At 36.1% G+C, this 17154-nt stretch overlaps 3 protein-coding genes across 5 annotated transcripts in view; all 3 read left to right on the top strand.

Annotated features, from left to right (window-relative positions):
* On the top strand, window positions 91–1866 carry LOC104746858 (endo-1,3;1,4-beta-D-glucanase). 2 transcript variants are annotated; one of them, XM_010468400.2, is made up of 7 exons: window positions 91–337; window positions 427–475; window positions 658–784; window positions 908–998; window positions 1091–1180; window positions 1275–1375; window positions 1514–1866. In XM_010468400.2, exons 1-7 carry the CDS (start codon window positions 184–186, stop codon window positions 1652–1654), a joined length of 753 nt encoding a protein of 250 aa, XP_010466702.1. In that variant the 5' UTR covers window positions 91–183; the 3' UTR covers window positions 1655–1866. The 2 variants fall into 2 exon arrangements, with proteins under 2 accessions (XP_010466702.1, XP_010466703.1); XM_010468401.2 differs by having other exon boundaries at window positions 93–337; window positions 427–448.
* LOC104746857 (protein DETOXIFICATION 19-like) lies at window positions 2500–5215 on the top strand. The gene is made up of 7 exons (XM_010468399.2): window positions 2500–3086; window positions 3410–3954; window positions 4099–4185; window positions 4271–4327; window positions 4416–4654; window positions 4739–4857; window positions 4943–5215. Exons 1-7 carry the CDS (start codon window positions 2805–2807, stop codon window positions 5045–5047), a joined length of 1434 nt encoding a protein of 477 aa, XP_010466701.1. The 5' UTR covers window positions 2500–2804; the 3' UTR covers window positions 5048–5215.
* LOC104746853 (protein DETOXIFICATION 19-like) overlaps window positions 7307–17154 on the top strand; it is a 20005-nt gene continuing 10157 nt past the window's right edge. The window contains exons 1-7 of one of the 2 annotated variants that reach the window (XM_010468394.2): window positions 7307–7676; window positions 7919–8463; window positions 8630–8716; window positions 8818–8874; window positions 8963–9201; window positions 9291–9409; window positions 9490–9852. In XM_010468394.2, the coding sequence (XP_010466696.1) occupies window positions 7398–7676; window positions 7919–8463; window positions 8630–8716; window positions 8818–8874; window positions 8963–9201; window positions 9291–9409; window positions 9490–9594 (1431 nt within the window). In that variant the 5' untranslated portion in view covers window positions 7307–7397 and the 3' untranslated portion in view covers window positions 9595–9852. Of the gene's footprint in view, window positions 7677–7918; window positions 8464–8629; window positions 8717–8817; window positions 8875–8962; window positions 9202–9290; window positions 9410–9489; window positions 9853–17154 lie in introns of those variants that run through there. The other variant, XM_019236903.1, reaches the window with a different exon arrangement.

Here is a 17154-nt window from a genome sequence, read left to right as displayed (position 1 = left end):
AATCACTACTATTTTTCAATATTAGTACTATTATTTTTTATTTAACGCACGTGGGTGTTTGTAGGTAGGAAGATTAGATTACGCACACGTACGTATTACGTGGGTGTTCCGTTGAAAACAGAGGTCCCAAAACGGGACAGAGGAGGAGGAAGAGTTCTTGTCTTTTTAGTTCGGCGAAGAAAGATGTCGGGTCATCATCATCAGTGCACCGAAAACCCACCTAATCTGGATCCAAATAGCGGGTCGGGTCATGTCGAGAAACTCGGAAACCTCGACACTTACGTCTCTGGTTCTACTCATTCAAAGCTTGCTGTTCTTCTTGTCTCTCATGTTTTCGGTAAAAGCCTTAAATTTTCACCTTTCTAACGAGTTTGAGAAATCTCTCTGTATTTGAGAAATCTATAAATTTTTTTTTTTTTACGGCAGGATATGAAACTCCAAACCTGAGGTTCCAGAATCTTTACTTGATCAGCTTGTTGGTTAAGCGTGAATTCCTTTTTTACTGGATTTGAAAGTTTTTAAGAGTCTTTGTTTGAATGAGTTACAGTTTGTATCATTTGCTGTTTGTACATATTCGTGTTAGTGTCTCTAGCTCAGTGCTTAAGTTCATTGTTGTTGTAACTTGTCTTGGTTTTTTTTGCTCTTACTGTGATATAGGAAACTTGCTGACAAGGTTGCTGAAGCTGGATTCTATGCCGTGGTTCCTGATTTCTTCCATGGTGATCCTTATAATCCCGAGAATCAAGATCGACCGCTTCCTATATGGATAAAAGATCATGGACAAGTTAGTACTTTCTCTTCCTTTATCAAGTGTTCAATCCACAATATTGCAAAGCTAAGATCAAGATAGTAATTTACCCTGTTTTTGTGCCGTTGTATCTGAAACAAGTCCATTGGATTTTCCTAGGAGAAAGGGTTTGAGGAGTCAAAGCCAATAGTGGAGGCCTTGAAGAACAAAGGAATAACTAGTATAGGAGCAGCAGGGTTTTGTTGGGGTGGTGAGTTTGGTTTTCCTTGTTCCCAACATGGTCCATGGAAAATGAGCGAATACATGGCTTTATCTTTCATGTTGTGTGTTTATTAATCTCAGCAAAAGTTGCGGTGGAACTAGCAAAGCAGAAGCTTGTTGACGCTACTGTTTTATTACATCCTTCTCGTGTTACGGTGGATGATATCAAGGGTAACTACATCTTTTAATATGTTCTGATCATTAGTTAGCTAGTTCCCTTTTATTTATTGTGATTATGACTCTAATCAATACATAATGGAAGCAGGGGTCAACATTCCAATTGCTGTATTAGGAGCTGAACTGGACCAAGTATCTCCTCCAGAACTTGTGAGACAATTCGAAGATGTTTTAGCTTCTAAACCTGAGGTACCTTTGCTTAGCTCTATTTCTTTATGCAAATTAATATTTTCATTAGTACTTACAAAAACACCATTACTAGTTTGATGTGTTTTTGAAGGTAGATATCTTCAAGTAAATAATATTTCATTAAGTGAAATGTTTCAGGTGAAGAGTTTTGTGAAGATATTTCCAAGTGTCAAACACGGTTGGACTGTTAGGTATAATGAAAATGATCCATCAGAAGTTGAAGCTGCAGAGGAAGCTCACAAAGACATGCTCGCTTGGCTCACCAACCATGTCAAGTGACCAAGTGAGAGAACATAACCAGAGGAGACCGAAAATCATGTCTGTTACTCTTTAATCTTTACAAATGATATATATATAGCTAGTTGTATCTTCTTTACGTTGCTTTGGTATGTTCATGGCTAGTGTTTTCTCAAAATGTTTCATTCTCAGAAACATCAGTATGAGCTAGTTGTATTTGTATTAAAATAATGACAGCACCCAATTAAAGTCAACTGCATTAAAAAGAAAACTATATTAATTAAATCTTGCTAAATTGGAATTATACTATTTGGGTTTTATCTATGATTGATCAATTAGCTCTAGCTAGTTGACAAAATGGTCACTTTTCAACTAATGCCTAGGAAAAGAGTTGTTAGGTTCACCAGCTTCTATTGAATGATTAAAAAATAAACACATTTTATAAATATGGATTATTGTAGTGTGATATTTAAGATTAATCATCTTTCTTAGTTGTTTTCTAGTTGATGATGAGTATCCATGGTTGAGAAAAAAAAGACAAGAAGAAGAGTAACATTGATCTGACTATAATTGACCAAATTGGGTCCTGTGAGTCAGGTAAACTTTTGGAAATAAACTATCTTCCAAAACCCATAGTGAGCAGATCAGATAAAGTGATCAACGAAATAAACGAGGCATATGTGTGAGGTGGAAACTTGATCAATCGATTATCTACTTCAAGGAGGAGACACACGGTCAAGTAAAACCTCCATAAGTAATACGCAATAAATTAATAAATACTATTATATAATATTTTTTTTTTTGTTGATTTGATGATTGATCTATTATAAGTTTTTGTTATTTATTGTCAAAAGAAGTTGTTTTCTCTTCTTCTTCTTCTTCTAAATATTACTAATTTTCAAGTCTAAAGCATGGAGCACGTTCTGTTTTTTATTGTCTAAATCATATTTTATTTTTCTGTTATGAGTAATTGTGCTCTGTTTTTCGAGCTGTCATGCTCTGTTCTTTTGTTTCATGAACTTTTTTTTTTTTTAATTAGACGGAAAATATTTAAAAATAAATAAATAAAATTAATTATTAGATTTTAGTGTCATGTTTCTGCGTCCATGTCTTGTTTATCTCTCTTATTTTCTTTTCCATTCTTCACCTAGCCAATACACAGTTCTCATCTTCAAACTCTTAACCAAATCCAATGGCTGATCCCACGACGCTCTCTCCGTTGTTGGATGAGTACCATGAAGGTGAAGGAGATGATAGAGTAAGTAGAAGAACAACAACTTGGGTTGAAAAACTGGTCGACGTGGAAGAAACAAAGGCTCAAATTATTTACTCTCTGCCAATGATATTCACCAATCTTTTCTACTATTGTATCCCTTTAACCTCTGTGATGTTTTCTTCTCACCTCGGCCAACTCGAGCTCGCCGGTGCCACCCTTGCCAATTCTTTCGCCACCGTCTCTGGTTATGCCTTCATGGTACCATCATTTCTTTATTCCTTATGGCTATATAGATTCATTCCACATAACTTTATTATTTATTCCACAAAGTTTTTTATAACCTTTTAATTCTTAAAATTATGAATCAAAACTTAGACTAATCCCAAAAGTACTGTAGAATACTTTTTTTTTTTTTTTTCATTTGTTATTAAGGCGTCTAGATAAGTTTAGGAGCTTTGACTCTCTCTTTTTTTTTTTGTGCCTCTCAAAAGTTTTCGAATATATATATTTTCAAGAACATATATGGCCAATGGTATAACGTACATATATTTGTTTATGACATAATGTTTCTTGGTTTAAAGATAGGATTAAGTGGAGCACTTGAGACATTGTGTGGACAAGGCTTCGGTGCAAAAAACTACAGGATGTTGGGGATTCATCTACAATCATCTTGCATTGTCTCATTGGTCTTCTCCATCCTCATCACCATATTCTGGTTTTACACAGAATCGATTTTTGTGTTTCTCAGACAAGATCCTAGCATCTCAAAACAAGCTGCACTCTATATGAAGTACCTAACCCCCGGTTTGGTGGCTTTCGGGTTCTTACAAAATATTCTGAGATTTTGCCAAACACAATCCATCATTACTCCACTAGTCATCCTCTCGTTTATTCCCTTGGTGGTTAATGTTGGTATCGCATATGTTCTGGTATATGTTGCTGGGTTTGGATTCATTGGTGCTCCAATAGCTACATCTATTTCAACGTGGGTAGCATTCCTAGCTCTCGGAATTTATGTGATCTGTTCAGAAAATTTTAAGGAAACATGGACTGGATACTCGTTGGAATCATTCCGTTACGTCGTAATAAACTTGACATTAAGTATCCCTTCCGCTGCTATGGTATGGTAAGTTTGTTAACCGTTATATTTAGCCTAGTGGCTTGTGTACGTTAATGTAATTATAATATCCGGGGTCACACCAAATAGTATATGTTGTTGAATTTTTTTTTAGGTTTGTTAAAGCTTAAGAGATTATATTGTGTGCAACAGTTTGGAATATTGGGCGTTCGAGATTCTTGTGTTCATGGCAGGAGTGATGCCAAATCCGGAAATCAATACTTCTTTGGTAGCTATATGGTAACTTTTTATATCACTATTTATTAGTTAATTAATATTACGATCAAAGTAGCTCACTATGTGTAGTGTTATTAAATAAATTCAGCGTCACCACGGAATCGATTAGCTACATGTTAACATATGGACTTAGCGCAGCTGCAAGGTTTGCTCATCTTATCAGATACTTTCAAATGTATACATAATCTTGTAGAAATATTGTTTTGGAAATGTAAAACTTGATAATGTTGCAGTACCCGTGTGTCCAACGAACTTGGAGCTGGAAATATAGAAGGCGCAAAGAAAGCGACTTCTGTGTCCGTTAAGTTGTCTTTAGTTCTTGCTCTCGGCGTAGTGATTGCCATACTTGTAGGTCATGATGTATGGGTTGGCTTTTATAGCAATAGCCTTGTGATTAAAGAGGAGTTTGCATCAATGAGGTTTTTCCTTGCTGCTTCTATAACTCTTGATTCGATCCAAGGTGTTCTATCAGGTAAAAAGATCCAAGAAATCTTTTTTTTTTCTCTAATAATCAAACACACGGTTAATTTAACTCGTTTATTTTAATTATTTATAGGAGTTGCAAGAGGATGTGGATGGCAGAATGTAGTCACGGTTATCAATTTGGGAACATTCTACTTAATTGGAATGCCTATTGCTGCCTTTTGTGGTTTCAAATTGGAATTATATGCCAAGGTAAATGCTTGACTCTCTTATGAAATTTGTAAAGTTTGTTCTCATATGTTATTATGCTTGACTCATTACTTTTTGGTGAAAACAGGGTTTGTGGATTGGTATGATATGTGGGATATTTTGCCAATCCTCATCTCTCTTGCTCATGACAATTTTCCGGAAGTGGACAAAGCTGACTGATGCTACGGTCTGAAAAACCACTAGTTCCGATTTTTCTAGGGAGGCACATTTCTTTTAATAAGCAATATGGAATAAAATATTTTTGAGTAAAAAAATTCGATTTATCATTGGGAGAAGACTGTCATTGTGGACCAGATAACTTATGATTTTTTTTCTAAACGCCAAGCTATAACTTATCTTTGTTACTTTTTACGTGAACGTGATTAAGCTGGTCACATGGCATTTGTGCACTATCAAAATCAACGTTTTAAAATAATTCTCTTCAAATAGACAAGATAGCCAAATCATTCAGCTCTTTTATATTAAATTTAAATAAATAGAAAATTTATCAACTTTACTTTGAAAAAATATATTTCTAAAAACAACCAAAAAAAAACAGCCCTCAAATGAAATCATCAAACAATATTCAAAAGTGTTCCAAGAGTTAGGTAACAGCCCTCAAATATTTTCAATAATATTAATAGCTCAATATATGTCTCGTATTATTTTTCTTTTAGGTACAACTTCTCTTAAAATTTTGGGTTAAAAAAAAAAACTGTTTACCCCAATTCTGTAACAGTTGATTATAAGAACCCCGTTTTTAATCATAGACAATTGCAGATCCACGTGAAGAGGAAAGAGGTCAGATGACCCCGGTTAAATAGTTAAAAACATTTGTAAGCTTATTCCAATTGGATTTTTCGGCATAATTGGTTAAAGTTCTCTTCATTGACCCTCTCAAATCCATTCTCAACATGGGTTCGAGTCTTACTTACTACATTTTTACTTGATTTTTGTTCATAATATTTGGTTTCTTTCAGTTTTTTTTTCTTTTTTTTTTTGTTTTTTGTTTTTTTTTTGTTTTAAATCTAGTCTTTTTACACTGTTCGATTTTTTATTTTAAATATAAAACGTTAAACTCTTACAATTTATTAAAGAAATTTAAATAATATTAATATTTTGGAACAAATTAAAAATTTATTTAATATTTTGACTCCTCTGAAATTTTTTTTAGATCCGCCACTGATCACAGAAAAAAAAATGTGAATAGTATAGTCAAAATCTAATTAAATTATACAATGCTTTTTTAGAAAATTTTAATATATAATATAGAACTAATTTTTTATATAAAGATAATTATGTATTTGATTCGAATACTCTAATTTATAAGTATAAACGTTACGTATATAGCTTTTCATTATAAGCTAGTAAAGCTACCATCAAATTGATATAATACTAGATTAGGACCCGTGATAGAGCATGTGTTAAAATTCTTTTTATTTATAATATAATTTTAGAATAAAATATAATTTATATGATTATTTTTAAAAGTTTTTTTAGATAAAAAATTATGCAATAAAATCATATGCTAAATATGATGGCTTCAAAGTAAGTTTTATATTGTTAACTTTGTAATTTTATGTATGAGAAATGGTTACGTTTGTTGTTTGTTTCATTTTAATTTTTGAACATGTTTGGCGAAAGTTTTTTTTAATATGAACCGTGCTTAGGTAAGGCTTTATTTTCAACAACACAATAAGATTTCAGAAATTACGATTAAGTGTAATAAATTCCCAAAATTTTATTCCTGTTTACGCCTAACAGTAGATTTTTATGCCTAACATTATATATTTTGTAACAATATATTGATTACTAAAGATTTTATTTTGGAATATTCTCTTTAAAAGGATTTTTTGGGGATATTCTTAAGTGTTTTATGTATCTCACATATTGACCAATTAATTTATAACTTTTTTTCGTAATCAACCTATATTTAATATATAACGTATTTTGTAACCAACTTATAAAAATTATATAGTCTACAAAAAAAAGTTGTGTAATTCCGTTTTATTATATAGAGGATTTTCATTGATTAACTAAAATAAAATAAAAGTTCATTAAAAAACACCATAGGTAAAGCTTTCAATTATATGTATGCTTTATTTTCTAAAACAGTTAATAGTATGATCTGAAATATTAGTTTTAAAAAGAAGAAATAATTTTAATATTAGTTTTCAAGAGATGAATAATATATATTTTTAATAAGGAATTTAGTTATATGGATTCAATGCATTCAATTTTTTTTTCCTTTAGATTTGGAAATTGTTTTAACATGTGTTAAATGCGCATGTGCTACATGTACCATTTTAACATAAATGAAATGTCTTTTTTTTTTTTGGACAAACAGTTGAAATGTATTTATAATTAATATGGCAATAAAAGGTAGAAATGAGAGTGGGAAAAGAGAGTGGACATGTGTTTATATTTAATGAACTGTTTCTGAGTCTATCTCTCTTTTTTTATATTCTTCACCTTGCCAATTCACAATTCTCATCTTCAAACTCTTAAACCAAATCCCAAACTCCTTCCAACAAGAAGATTCAATGGCTGATCCAACGACGAGCTCTCCGTTGTTGAATGACCATGAAGGTGGGGAAAATGAAAGAGGAAGGAGAAGATCATCATCTTGGGTTGAAAAACTGATCGACGTGGAAGAAGCAAAGGCTCAAATTATTTACTCTCTGCCAATGATATTAACCAATCTTTTCTACTATTGTATTCCTATGACTTCTGTGATGTTCGCTTCTCACCTCGGCCAACTTGATCTCGCCGGGGCCACCCTTGCCAATTCTTGGGCCACCGTCTCCGGTTTTGCCTTCATGGTACCATCCATTTCTCTGAAATCATTTATTCCACATTAAAAAATGTTTTATGACCTTTTATTGCTAATTCTTTATAGTTAAAATCATGAATCAAACCCTAGATTTATCTAGAATGAATAATAGATAAGTTTTTCTCTCTTTTTTTTTGTTCTTCCTTAAAACGAAATCTTGAAGAACATAAAAAAAGAAGATCATATCTTCAAGAACATATGGCCGATGGTATTATGTTTCTTGGTTTTCAGACAGGGTTAAGTGGAGCACTTGAGACGTTGTGTGGACAAGGCTTTGGTGCAAAAAACTATAGAATGTTGGGGATTCATCTACAATCATCTTGCATCGTCTCATTAGTCTTCACAATCCTCATCACCATATTCTGGTTTTTCACAGAATCGATCTTCGGACTTCTTAGACAAGATACTAGCATCTCAAAACAAGCTGCACTCTATATGAAGTACCAAGCTCCTGGTTTGCTCGCTTACGGGTTCTTACAAAATATTCTAAGATTTTGCCAAACACAATCCATCATTTCTCCCCTAGTCATCTTCTCGTTTGTTCCCTTGGTGATTAATATTGGTACTGCATATGTTCTGGTTTATTATTCTGGCCTCGGATTCCTCGGTGCTCCAATAGCGACATCTATTTCATTGTGGATAGCTTTCCTATCTCTTGGAACTTATGTGATCTGTTCAGAAAAGTTTAAGGAAACATGGACTGGTATCTCGTTGGAATCATTCCGTTACCTCGTAATAAACTTGACATTAAGTATCCCTTCTGCTGCTATGGTATGGTAAGTGTTGACCATTTATATTTAGCTGGTTTGTGTTACGTACTTAACGTCATTATCACATCCGGGGTCAAACCAAATAGTAAATGTTGCTGACAAAAAGAAAAATAAAAACAGTTCCTACGCTCGTTGAAGCTTAAAGGACTATATTGTGATTTGTGTGCAACAGTTTGGAATATTGGGCGTTCGAGATTCTTGTGTTCATGGCAGGAGTGATGCCAAATCCGGAAATCAATACTTCTTTGGTAGCTATATGGTAATTGTTTTTTGTTGTTGTTCTATTTAGTTAACGTTTTTTTTTCTTTTTCTTTTCTTAATATTACATCAAAGTAGCTTACTGTATTTTTATAAATTCAGCGTCAACACGGAATCTATTAGCTACATGTTAACATATGGACTTAGCGCAGCTGCAAGGTTTGCTCGTCTTATCAGATAGTTTCAAATGTATACATCATCTTGTAGAAATATTGTTTGGGAAATGTAAAAGTTGATCATGTTGCAGTACGCGTGTGTCCAACGAACTTGGAGCTGGAAATGTAAAAGGCGCAAAGAAAGCGACTTCTGTGTCCGTAAAATTGTCTTTAGTTCTTGCTCTGGGAGTAGTGATTGCCATACTTGTAGGTCATGATGGTTGGGTTGGTTTGTTCAGCAATAGCCTTGTAATAAAAGATGAGTTTGCATCATTGAGGTTTTTCCTTGCTGCTTCTATAACCCTTGATTCGATCCAAGGTGTTCTATCAGGTAAAAAGATCAAAGAAATCTTGTTTCTCTCTTTTTCAAATAATCAAGCACGGCAAATTTTATTTTAAGTATTTATGTTATTTATATAGGAGTTGCAAGAGGATGTGGATGGCAGAATGTAGTCACGGTTATAAATTTGGGAACATTCTACTTAATTGGAATGCCAATTGCAGCCTTTTGTGGTTTCAAACTGAAGTTATATGCCAAGGTAAATGCTTGACTCTCTTATGAAATTGGTAAAGTTTGTTTATTAATATTATGTTTGACTCTAAATTGTAATGAAAACAGGGTTTGTGGATTGGTCTCATATGTGGGATATTCTGCCAATCATCATGTCTCTTGCTTATGACAATTTTCCGGAAGTGGACAAAGCTGTACTCTGCTATGGTCTGAAACTCGAGTTCCACTTTTTCTATATCAAATCGGTGAATTAGCAAACCGTCTTCAAATTTGGAGGTACCGAGTTGTTGAGTGTGCTTAGTCTGTTGGGGACCAAACTATCTAATTTTTTTCCTTTTGCTATGCCGTCTTTGATTACGTTCGTGCCAAATGATGTGAGCTGCAGCTTGAAACACGAAGGATGAATCTGTCGCATAAATATTTTAATACAATTTAGTTGTTTATTTAAATTTCAAATCTTAAAATAAAAAAGCATTCACAATAAAACACATTTAAAGGATTCACTAAGTAGAGACTATATATTCTCAAATTAAAACATTATCTCCCTCTCATTCTTTTTATTTATTTATTTAGTAGTATCATTAAATAAAGTTATCTAATGTAGATACTTTTAATGGAGGTGCTCTTAGAATTTTCTTACATTAATACACTATTTTAAACTCGTCACATGGCATTTTTGCATAATCAAAGAATAATATAATTAATTAATTTACGTTGTGAATTTGCGGTTCAAGAAACAGTTCATGCAGAATGAGCTGATCATAACATGTGTATGGGTACATCTACAAGACTACAACTTACTGTTCCTTGCGTCTCAAACACACCATATTAATTACCCGTACATGAATATGTGAATAGCTATATATGGATTCGTGCAGGCAGGCATGAACTTTTTAAGTTATGAACTTATGATGAGAACATGTTTACGTGTGATATTATACCGAAAATAATTAATGTTATAGATCCGTGTCCCTCAAACACTGTTTCAGATGAGTTATGTTCTGATTATTAGGACCCTTGTGGTAATATGATCGGTAACACAAATTCATTGAACTGCCTGAGTCATCAAAACCACTTTAGGAGATATCTATAACCGTTATTCAAAAAAAGATATCTATAACAACAATTTTTTATGTGCTCTGTGGAAGTCTAACAAGATCCATCGAGAAAACTGAAATTTTTTGTAAATGTAAGGAAACTAGAACTTGCTAAAGAGGAGGAATCAAACTGCTGTAGAAGTACATTGCTCAATATTTACAGCACCCTATGTATATCAATCCCCTCCAGAACTTATGAGGCAATGCAAAGATATTATAGCTTCTAAACCTCAGGTTACTTCACTTTGCTCTATTTTATTAACCAAATCAATATTTTCATTCCTAACAAAGTAACAAATACGCCATTTCTCGTAGCTGATGTGTATTCTTGGTGAACTGTTTCTCTAGCTTCTGAATTTTCAAGTAGACAGTTTTCATATCTTTTTAATTGCGATTGAAGTCATATGTTTCAGGTAAAGATTTTTGTGGAAGATATTCCCAAGAGTGAAACACGGTTGGACCATTAGGTTCAACGTGAATCATCCACCAGAAGTCGATTTGTTGAAACTGTCCATACCTTTTTTGAGTTTGGAAAACGTTCTTCAATGTAAGAGATGTCCTAATGATTTGGTCTCTATTGAATACACAAGAACTCTTAAAGAAATATCTTTTTTTATTGATCTCTCTCTCTCAAAATAAAAATAGCTCAAAATCTTACAACCTAAAGCAATACCATAACTCGGTATATATGCTTTTCCTCAAGACTCATAGAAATAGAAACAATTACACAAATGGAAGTTTAACATAACTCGATAACTTCCTATTCTCTTAAGATACGTATATTTAGATTGCTCCTAAATATACTTAGCTTGAGCCCCAATTTACTTCAAGATTACAACATTGTCCCCCCTAAGCTTGAAGTTATCATCTCCCACATCTTGAACTCCAATGAGATCTCTCATCTCTTTGAATTTGATTCTTCCAAGCGCCTTAGTTAGAATATCTGCCTTCTGCTCATTACCAGAAACATGTTCAACCTCCACTTGCTCATTTTCAACACATTCTCTTATAAAATGATATCTAGTATGAATGTGTTTGCTACGTCTATGGAAGACTGGATTCTTGGTGAGTGCAATCGCAGATTTATTATCGACCCGTATGATCACCTTCTTGCTTGACTCTCCAACAACTTCACTTTGAAGATCTTGGAGCCAAATTGCTTGTTTGGCAGCTTCTGTAGCAGCCATGAATTCAGCCTCACAAGATGATAACGCTACTGTTTCTTGCTTTTGTGAACACTAAGTGAATGGACAGCCTTCTAGGTAGAATATATGCCCAATTGTACTCTTCCCATCGTCTATGTCAACATTGTGCGAACTGTCACTATATCCTACCAAGCCTTTCTCAACCGATTTCGTGTAGAAGAGACCAAGAGAAACTGTTCCATGTAGGTACCTTAAGACCTGCTTCAATGCCGCTCCGTGTGATTCTTTGGGATCTTGCATGTATCTGCTCAATACTCCAACACTATAAGATAAGTCTGGTCGTGTATGTAGCAGGTACCTGAGACAGCCAATAGTCCTCCTATATCCCTTCTCCTCTATTCCTTTCTCCTTTGGGTGAATTACTCAAATGTTACTCATTTTAGGTAATATTACCAGAATCTACAAAAAACTTTTTTTATTACTAGAATGTTTCGGGTATTTTCAAAATACCCAGCGTGCCCCTGTTTTATGTTACCGGAAAAAACGTTATTACAAAAATGCCATTGCCACGTCAGACGCCACGTCAGAAATCGCTGACGTGTACCATAACTCAGCCGTAACGCGATACAGAGTATGTTGCGGCTGAATTATAGGTATGTTGCGGCTGAGTTACTCAAAAAAACATTTGAGTAAGAGCGGACGGCTGACTTATGAAAATCTGGCTGAGTTACGCTTATAAGTCAGCCAAGAGTTATGGCTGACTTATTAAATTTGGCTGAGTTATGCGCATAACTCAGCTGTAGTAATGGCTGAGTTTTCACCTGATGGTTGAGTTGTCAAGATTTTGGCTGAGTTATCGCTACGACACGGTTGAGTTGTCAAAATTTTGACTGAGTTATCACAACGACACGGCTGAGTTGCCATTTTCCGACTGGCTGAGTTATGAAAAATGGCTGACTTATGAGATGTAGTTACGGCTGAGTTATGGTAAAAAACTATAACTCAGCCGTAATAGGCTGACTTATCGACAAGTCAGCCGTTTGACGGCTGACTTATTGGCAAAAGATTAATTACTAGAATGTTTTTCAGTTACGGCTGACTTATCAAACGATACGGCTGAGTTACATATTTTCAGTTCATGAAGCGGCTGAGTTTGGCAGCAATTTTTTTTGCTTTTTAATTACTGTAATGTTTTTCGTGTTGTGGCTGAGTTTTAGTTAGGCTGAGTTATGGTATTGTTTCATGGCTGATTTGCCACGTCAGATGCAGCATCCATGTCAGCATTCCATGTCATCATCTTTTTCTCCGAAAATACGAAACATCGTTCGACTCTGGTTCTTCAACTGGTTAATAAGTGAACTATTTTTCCTTCTTATTCACCTTGTTCTTCTACTTCTTCTTTACTTTCTTCTTCACACCTTGTTCTTATACTTTTGTTCTTCTCCACCTTGTTCTTCATTATATTTCATGGATCCAGTGCCGGTACTAGTTGTGTCCGGTAATTGGATAAAGACACAGAGATATGTATTTAACTCCGACGAGAGAGGGTGTATAGTTGTGCAGATAGATGGAGGCACAACATACGACAAGCTTGTTAAGTTTGTTCTTGAAGACTACGGATTGGACTCGTTTAGACATGAGCTAAAGCTGAGCTACATGTTCTCGAACAGGGCAATGAAACATATGGCGCATGATACTCCACCAGTTTTTGTCTCCAATGATCGACAGTTGCAATGTTTTTTGGGGCTATGGAAAACCGATCAGCTACGTCTCTGTGTAGAGTTTTCGGCGAAAGAGTCTACAGAAACTAGTGGAGCTAGAGGAAGTATGATTCGGCGAAGCAGAGACTCGAAAGCAGAATCTACCCCCGAAGTGTGCGGTGGGGGATTTGAAGGCACTTGTTTTGATTATGGTAAGATTGTTGACAAAGAAAACGAAGAAGAAGCTGTTGAAGTAGCATCTGACGAAGAAGAAGACGATGAATTTTCAACCCGATTTGATGTTTTCGACGACTCCGATGGTGAGTCATCTGATGACGAGAAGTTTTCTGTATTGGGCGAGCCTCAGAGTACAGTGGAAGACCCACCTACTCCGCCTCCTCAGAAGAAAGCTCATAGAGATGATAACTTTGCCGGATCGAAGATGAATCCGGAGGCTATTAGGTTGGAGGTGTCAACGCTAAAAATTGCTGTAGGACAACGATACAGTAGCAAAAAGCAGTTCAGGAATCACGTGAAACTTATTTCGGTTAGGGATGGATTTGATTTTAATGTACCAGTCTCAAATCCGAGACAAGTGGTTTTTAGGTGTTGGGTTAAAGGATGTATTTGGAGAGTTCGTGCATCTGTACAAGGGGATGACCCGGATTTTCATGTTCGTGTATACGATTCGGAACACACATGTTCTGTGACGGAACGTTCTACTAGATGCCGTCAATCAACAGCTGATGTACTGGCAGGTCTTTACAGGGACTATCTTGGTGATCTTGGTCCGGATGTTAAACCTAAAAGTGTCGGAGTCATTTTCAATAAGCAATTTAGTCTAAAGGTAATTACTATGTTTCGACTGACTTATTGATAATAATGGTTGAGTTATAGGTATGTATAGGCTGAGTTAATTATTGATAACAATGGCTGAGTTATAGGTATGTATAGGCTGAATTATTTACATTTTACGGCTCATTTATTGATTATTTAAGGCTGACTTATTCGAATGTATCGGCTGAGTTATTTATATATTATGGCTGATTTATTAATTTGTTGGTGTCGACAGATGGGTTATTGGAAGGCATATCGAACGCTGCTGAATGCAAGGCAGATCCATCAGGGAACTCCTGAGGAAAGTTTTAGCGAGTTGCCTTCTTACATATTCAAGTTAAAAAGGGAAAATCCGGGTACAGTCACGCGTCTTCAAATAGGTGATGAAGATAGATTCAAATATGTTTTTATTGCTTTTGGTGCGAGTATTGCTGGGTTTGCTTTCATGCGCAAAGTTGTTGTTGTCGACGGAACGTTTCTCCATGGTAGTTACAAAGGGACACTTCTAACAGCCCTAGCTCAGGATGGTAACTTTCAAATTTTCCCATTAGCTTTCGCTGTTGTTGACACTGAAAATGATGAGTCTTGGCGTTGGTTCTTTACACAACTCAAAGTTGCCATTCCAGACGAAAAGGATCTTGCGATAATCTCCGACAGACATCAGTCAATAGGGAAAGCGATTCGTCAAGTGTATCCGTTGGCTTCACGTGGAATTTGCACTTACCATTTGTATAAGAACATCTTGGTGAAGTTCAAAGGAAAACATTTGTTCCCTCTGGTGAAAAAAGCGGCAAAGTGTTTTAGGCTAACTGATTTTAATGAGGCTTTCAATGAGATTGAAGCACGTCATCCCGAACTACATGGATACCTCCAACGAGCTGGTGTCCGAATGTGGGCGCGTGTTCATTTCCCGGGTGAAAGGTACAATTTAATGACAACGAATATTGCAGAATCAATGAACCATGCACTGTCAAATGCTAGAAGTCTTCCCATAGTTCAACTTCTAGAATCGATACGGGATATGATGACCAGATGGTTTTCTGAACGGAGAGAGGATGCGAAATCGCAGCAAACAACGCTCACTCGAGGTGTTGAGAAACTATTACAGGTAATTTTACATAAGTCAGTCGTCAATGTTGATAACTCAGCCGTAACAGTTACCATATCTCTGCCGTAATTGTTTCCTTATCTCAGCCATTACCATTATAGTTTCCATAACTCAGCCATTGTTGTTTCAATAACTCAGCCATAATTGTTTTCATAACTCAGCCTAAAGCGTTTTGTTTTTTGTTCTACTCCCTTATAGGACCGTGTCACCGGAGCAAGACTTATGGAGGTACAAACGATTGATGCTGTACGTGTTCAAGTGAAATATGGATCATCTTTGCATGTTGTAAATTTAGAAATAAAAAGTTGCACATGCCGTCGTTTCGACCACGAGAAAATACCATGCATCCATGCAATCGCAGCTGCAGAGCATATGGATGTGTCTCGTATATCCATGTGCGATACGAAATTTAGGAGTGTCGATTTGGTTAACGGATGGGCTGGTTCAATCATGCCTCCAGATGAATCATTCCCTGCTCCTGAAATTGTGGATAATCAGAAGTGCTTGCCTCCGATTGTTGTGAACCAGCCAGGAAGACCAAAGAAGCGTAGGATTAAATCATCTTTGGAAGTTGCCACTGAAAATAAACGCCCTAGGAAGCAACACGCATGTTCGCGATGTAAGCAAGTTGGGCACAATGCAAAAACTTGTGCTCTATAGTTTATATTGTGTTATTACTCATCTGTCAAAGTATTATTACTTTATTTTGTGGTATTACTCATCTGTCAAGTAGTATAACTCAGCCATAACACACTATAACTCAGCCATAACACACTATAACTCAGCCATCACATGAATCGACGATATATTTCGTCATATATCATGATAACTCAGTCGTAATAAACTATAACTCAGCCATAAAATCATTCGTATAAATCAGTCGTTTGATTGTTTCTTTGATAACTCAGTCATGACATGAATCGACTATATATTTCGTTTTCCCGTAAAAGCTATAACTCAGCCGTAAATTTTATAACTCAGCCATGACATTAAACTTCACTAAAATCGTTTTGATTAGTTTCCATTACACTTCATCCAAACAACAAAAAAAAATATATATAATAACAACGCCTAAACGAGAGATCTCTGGTCGGGGGAGCCCGATCGAAAAGTTTCGCCACCAACCCTCTAGCGTTCTGGACGGTCCTGCAATCGCAGAACGGGAGCTGGGCCAGATATGTCAGTCTCCAATGGTTCCTCCACTGCGAGTTCGTTCACCGCAATTCGACAGAAATCTCGTACCCGTTGTAAGGCCTCTAGCCTTTCGATTGGCAATCCGGAGCCTCTGGACATCATGTCCTCTATAAAGGCACATGGGCCTTCAAGAAGATGGCGCTCGCGGAAGGCTTCACCCGACGACTCCAGGAAATTGACGTATCGGATTAACCTAGTCAAGCAAGCTCGATAGGCCCAGACATCCGTCACGAACGGGAAGGCGGTTTCCCTCAGGGGTTCGCGATCGCCTTTCTGGAGATCGGGTACATCCATCTGATCGACCAGTTCTTTGCACGCCTTGTGCTCATCAAGTAGACGGACCATTCGCCAGTGTGCCAAGAAGTAACCTTCGACGATAAGGTCTTCCAGGACTAGAATGGTTCCCTCTAAACGGTAAAAACGATGGAGCTGATCAAGTTTCAGCCGAAGCGCCCGAATATACGCGCCCATCCTCTTTCGACGAGCTCGGTACTCTCGAAGTTCTAGCTGAAGGGGAGACACACCGGGGTCGACAGTATTTGAGTTTGGAGCGACCTCACGAGATCGGGACGTCTCTCCTACCTCCTGTGGAATGGGATTTTCCGGCTTCCGATTGCTGGATGCGGCGGCTATCCTTTCCCGGGTCTGTCTCAGCAATGCGGATCGAGTTCTTGCTGGCATCCTTCTATTTC

Source organism: Camelina sativa, chromosome 15, assembly GCF_000633955.1.
Source record: "Camelina sativa cultivar DH55 chromosome 15, Cs, whole genome shotgun sequence".
Taxonomy (NCBI): domain Eukaryota; kingdom Viridiplantae; phylum Streptophyta; class Magnoliopsida; order Brassicales; family Brassicaceae; genus Camelina; species Camelina sativa.
This window is presented reverse-complemented; position numbering and strand designations above follow the sequence as displayed.

Coding starts and splice junctions, on each gene's coding strand:
- LOC104746857 (XM_010468399.2), top strand. CDS start 2,805: ATGGCTGATCCCACGACGCTCTCTCCGTTGTTGGATGAGTACCATGAA. Junction 3,087..3,409: donor TCTCTGGTTATGCCTTCATG/GTACCATCATTT, acceptor CTTGGTTTAAAG/ATAGGATTAAGTGGAGCACT. Junction 4,858..4,942: donor AATTGGAATTATATGCCAAG/GTAAATGCTTGA, acceptor TGGTGAAAACAG/GGTTTGTGGATTGGTATGAT.
- LOC104746858 (XM_010468400.2), top strand. CDS start 184: ATGTCGGGTCATCATCATCAGTGCACCGAAAACCCACCTAATCTGGAT. Junction 338..426: donor TCTTGTCTCTCATGTTTTCG/GTAAAAGCCTTA, acceptor TTTTTACGGCAG/GATATGAAACTCCAAACCTG. Junction 1,376..1,513: donor TTTTAGCTTCTAAACCTGAG/GTACCTTTGCTT, acceptor GAAATGTTTCAG/GTGAAGAGTTTTGTGAAGAT.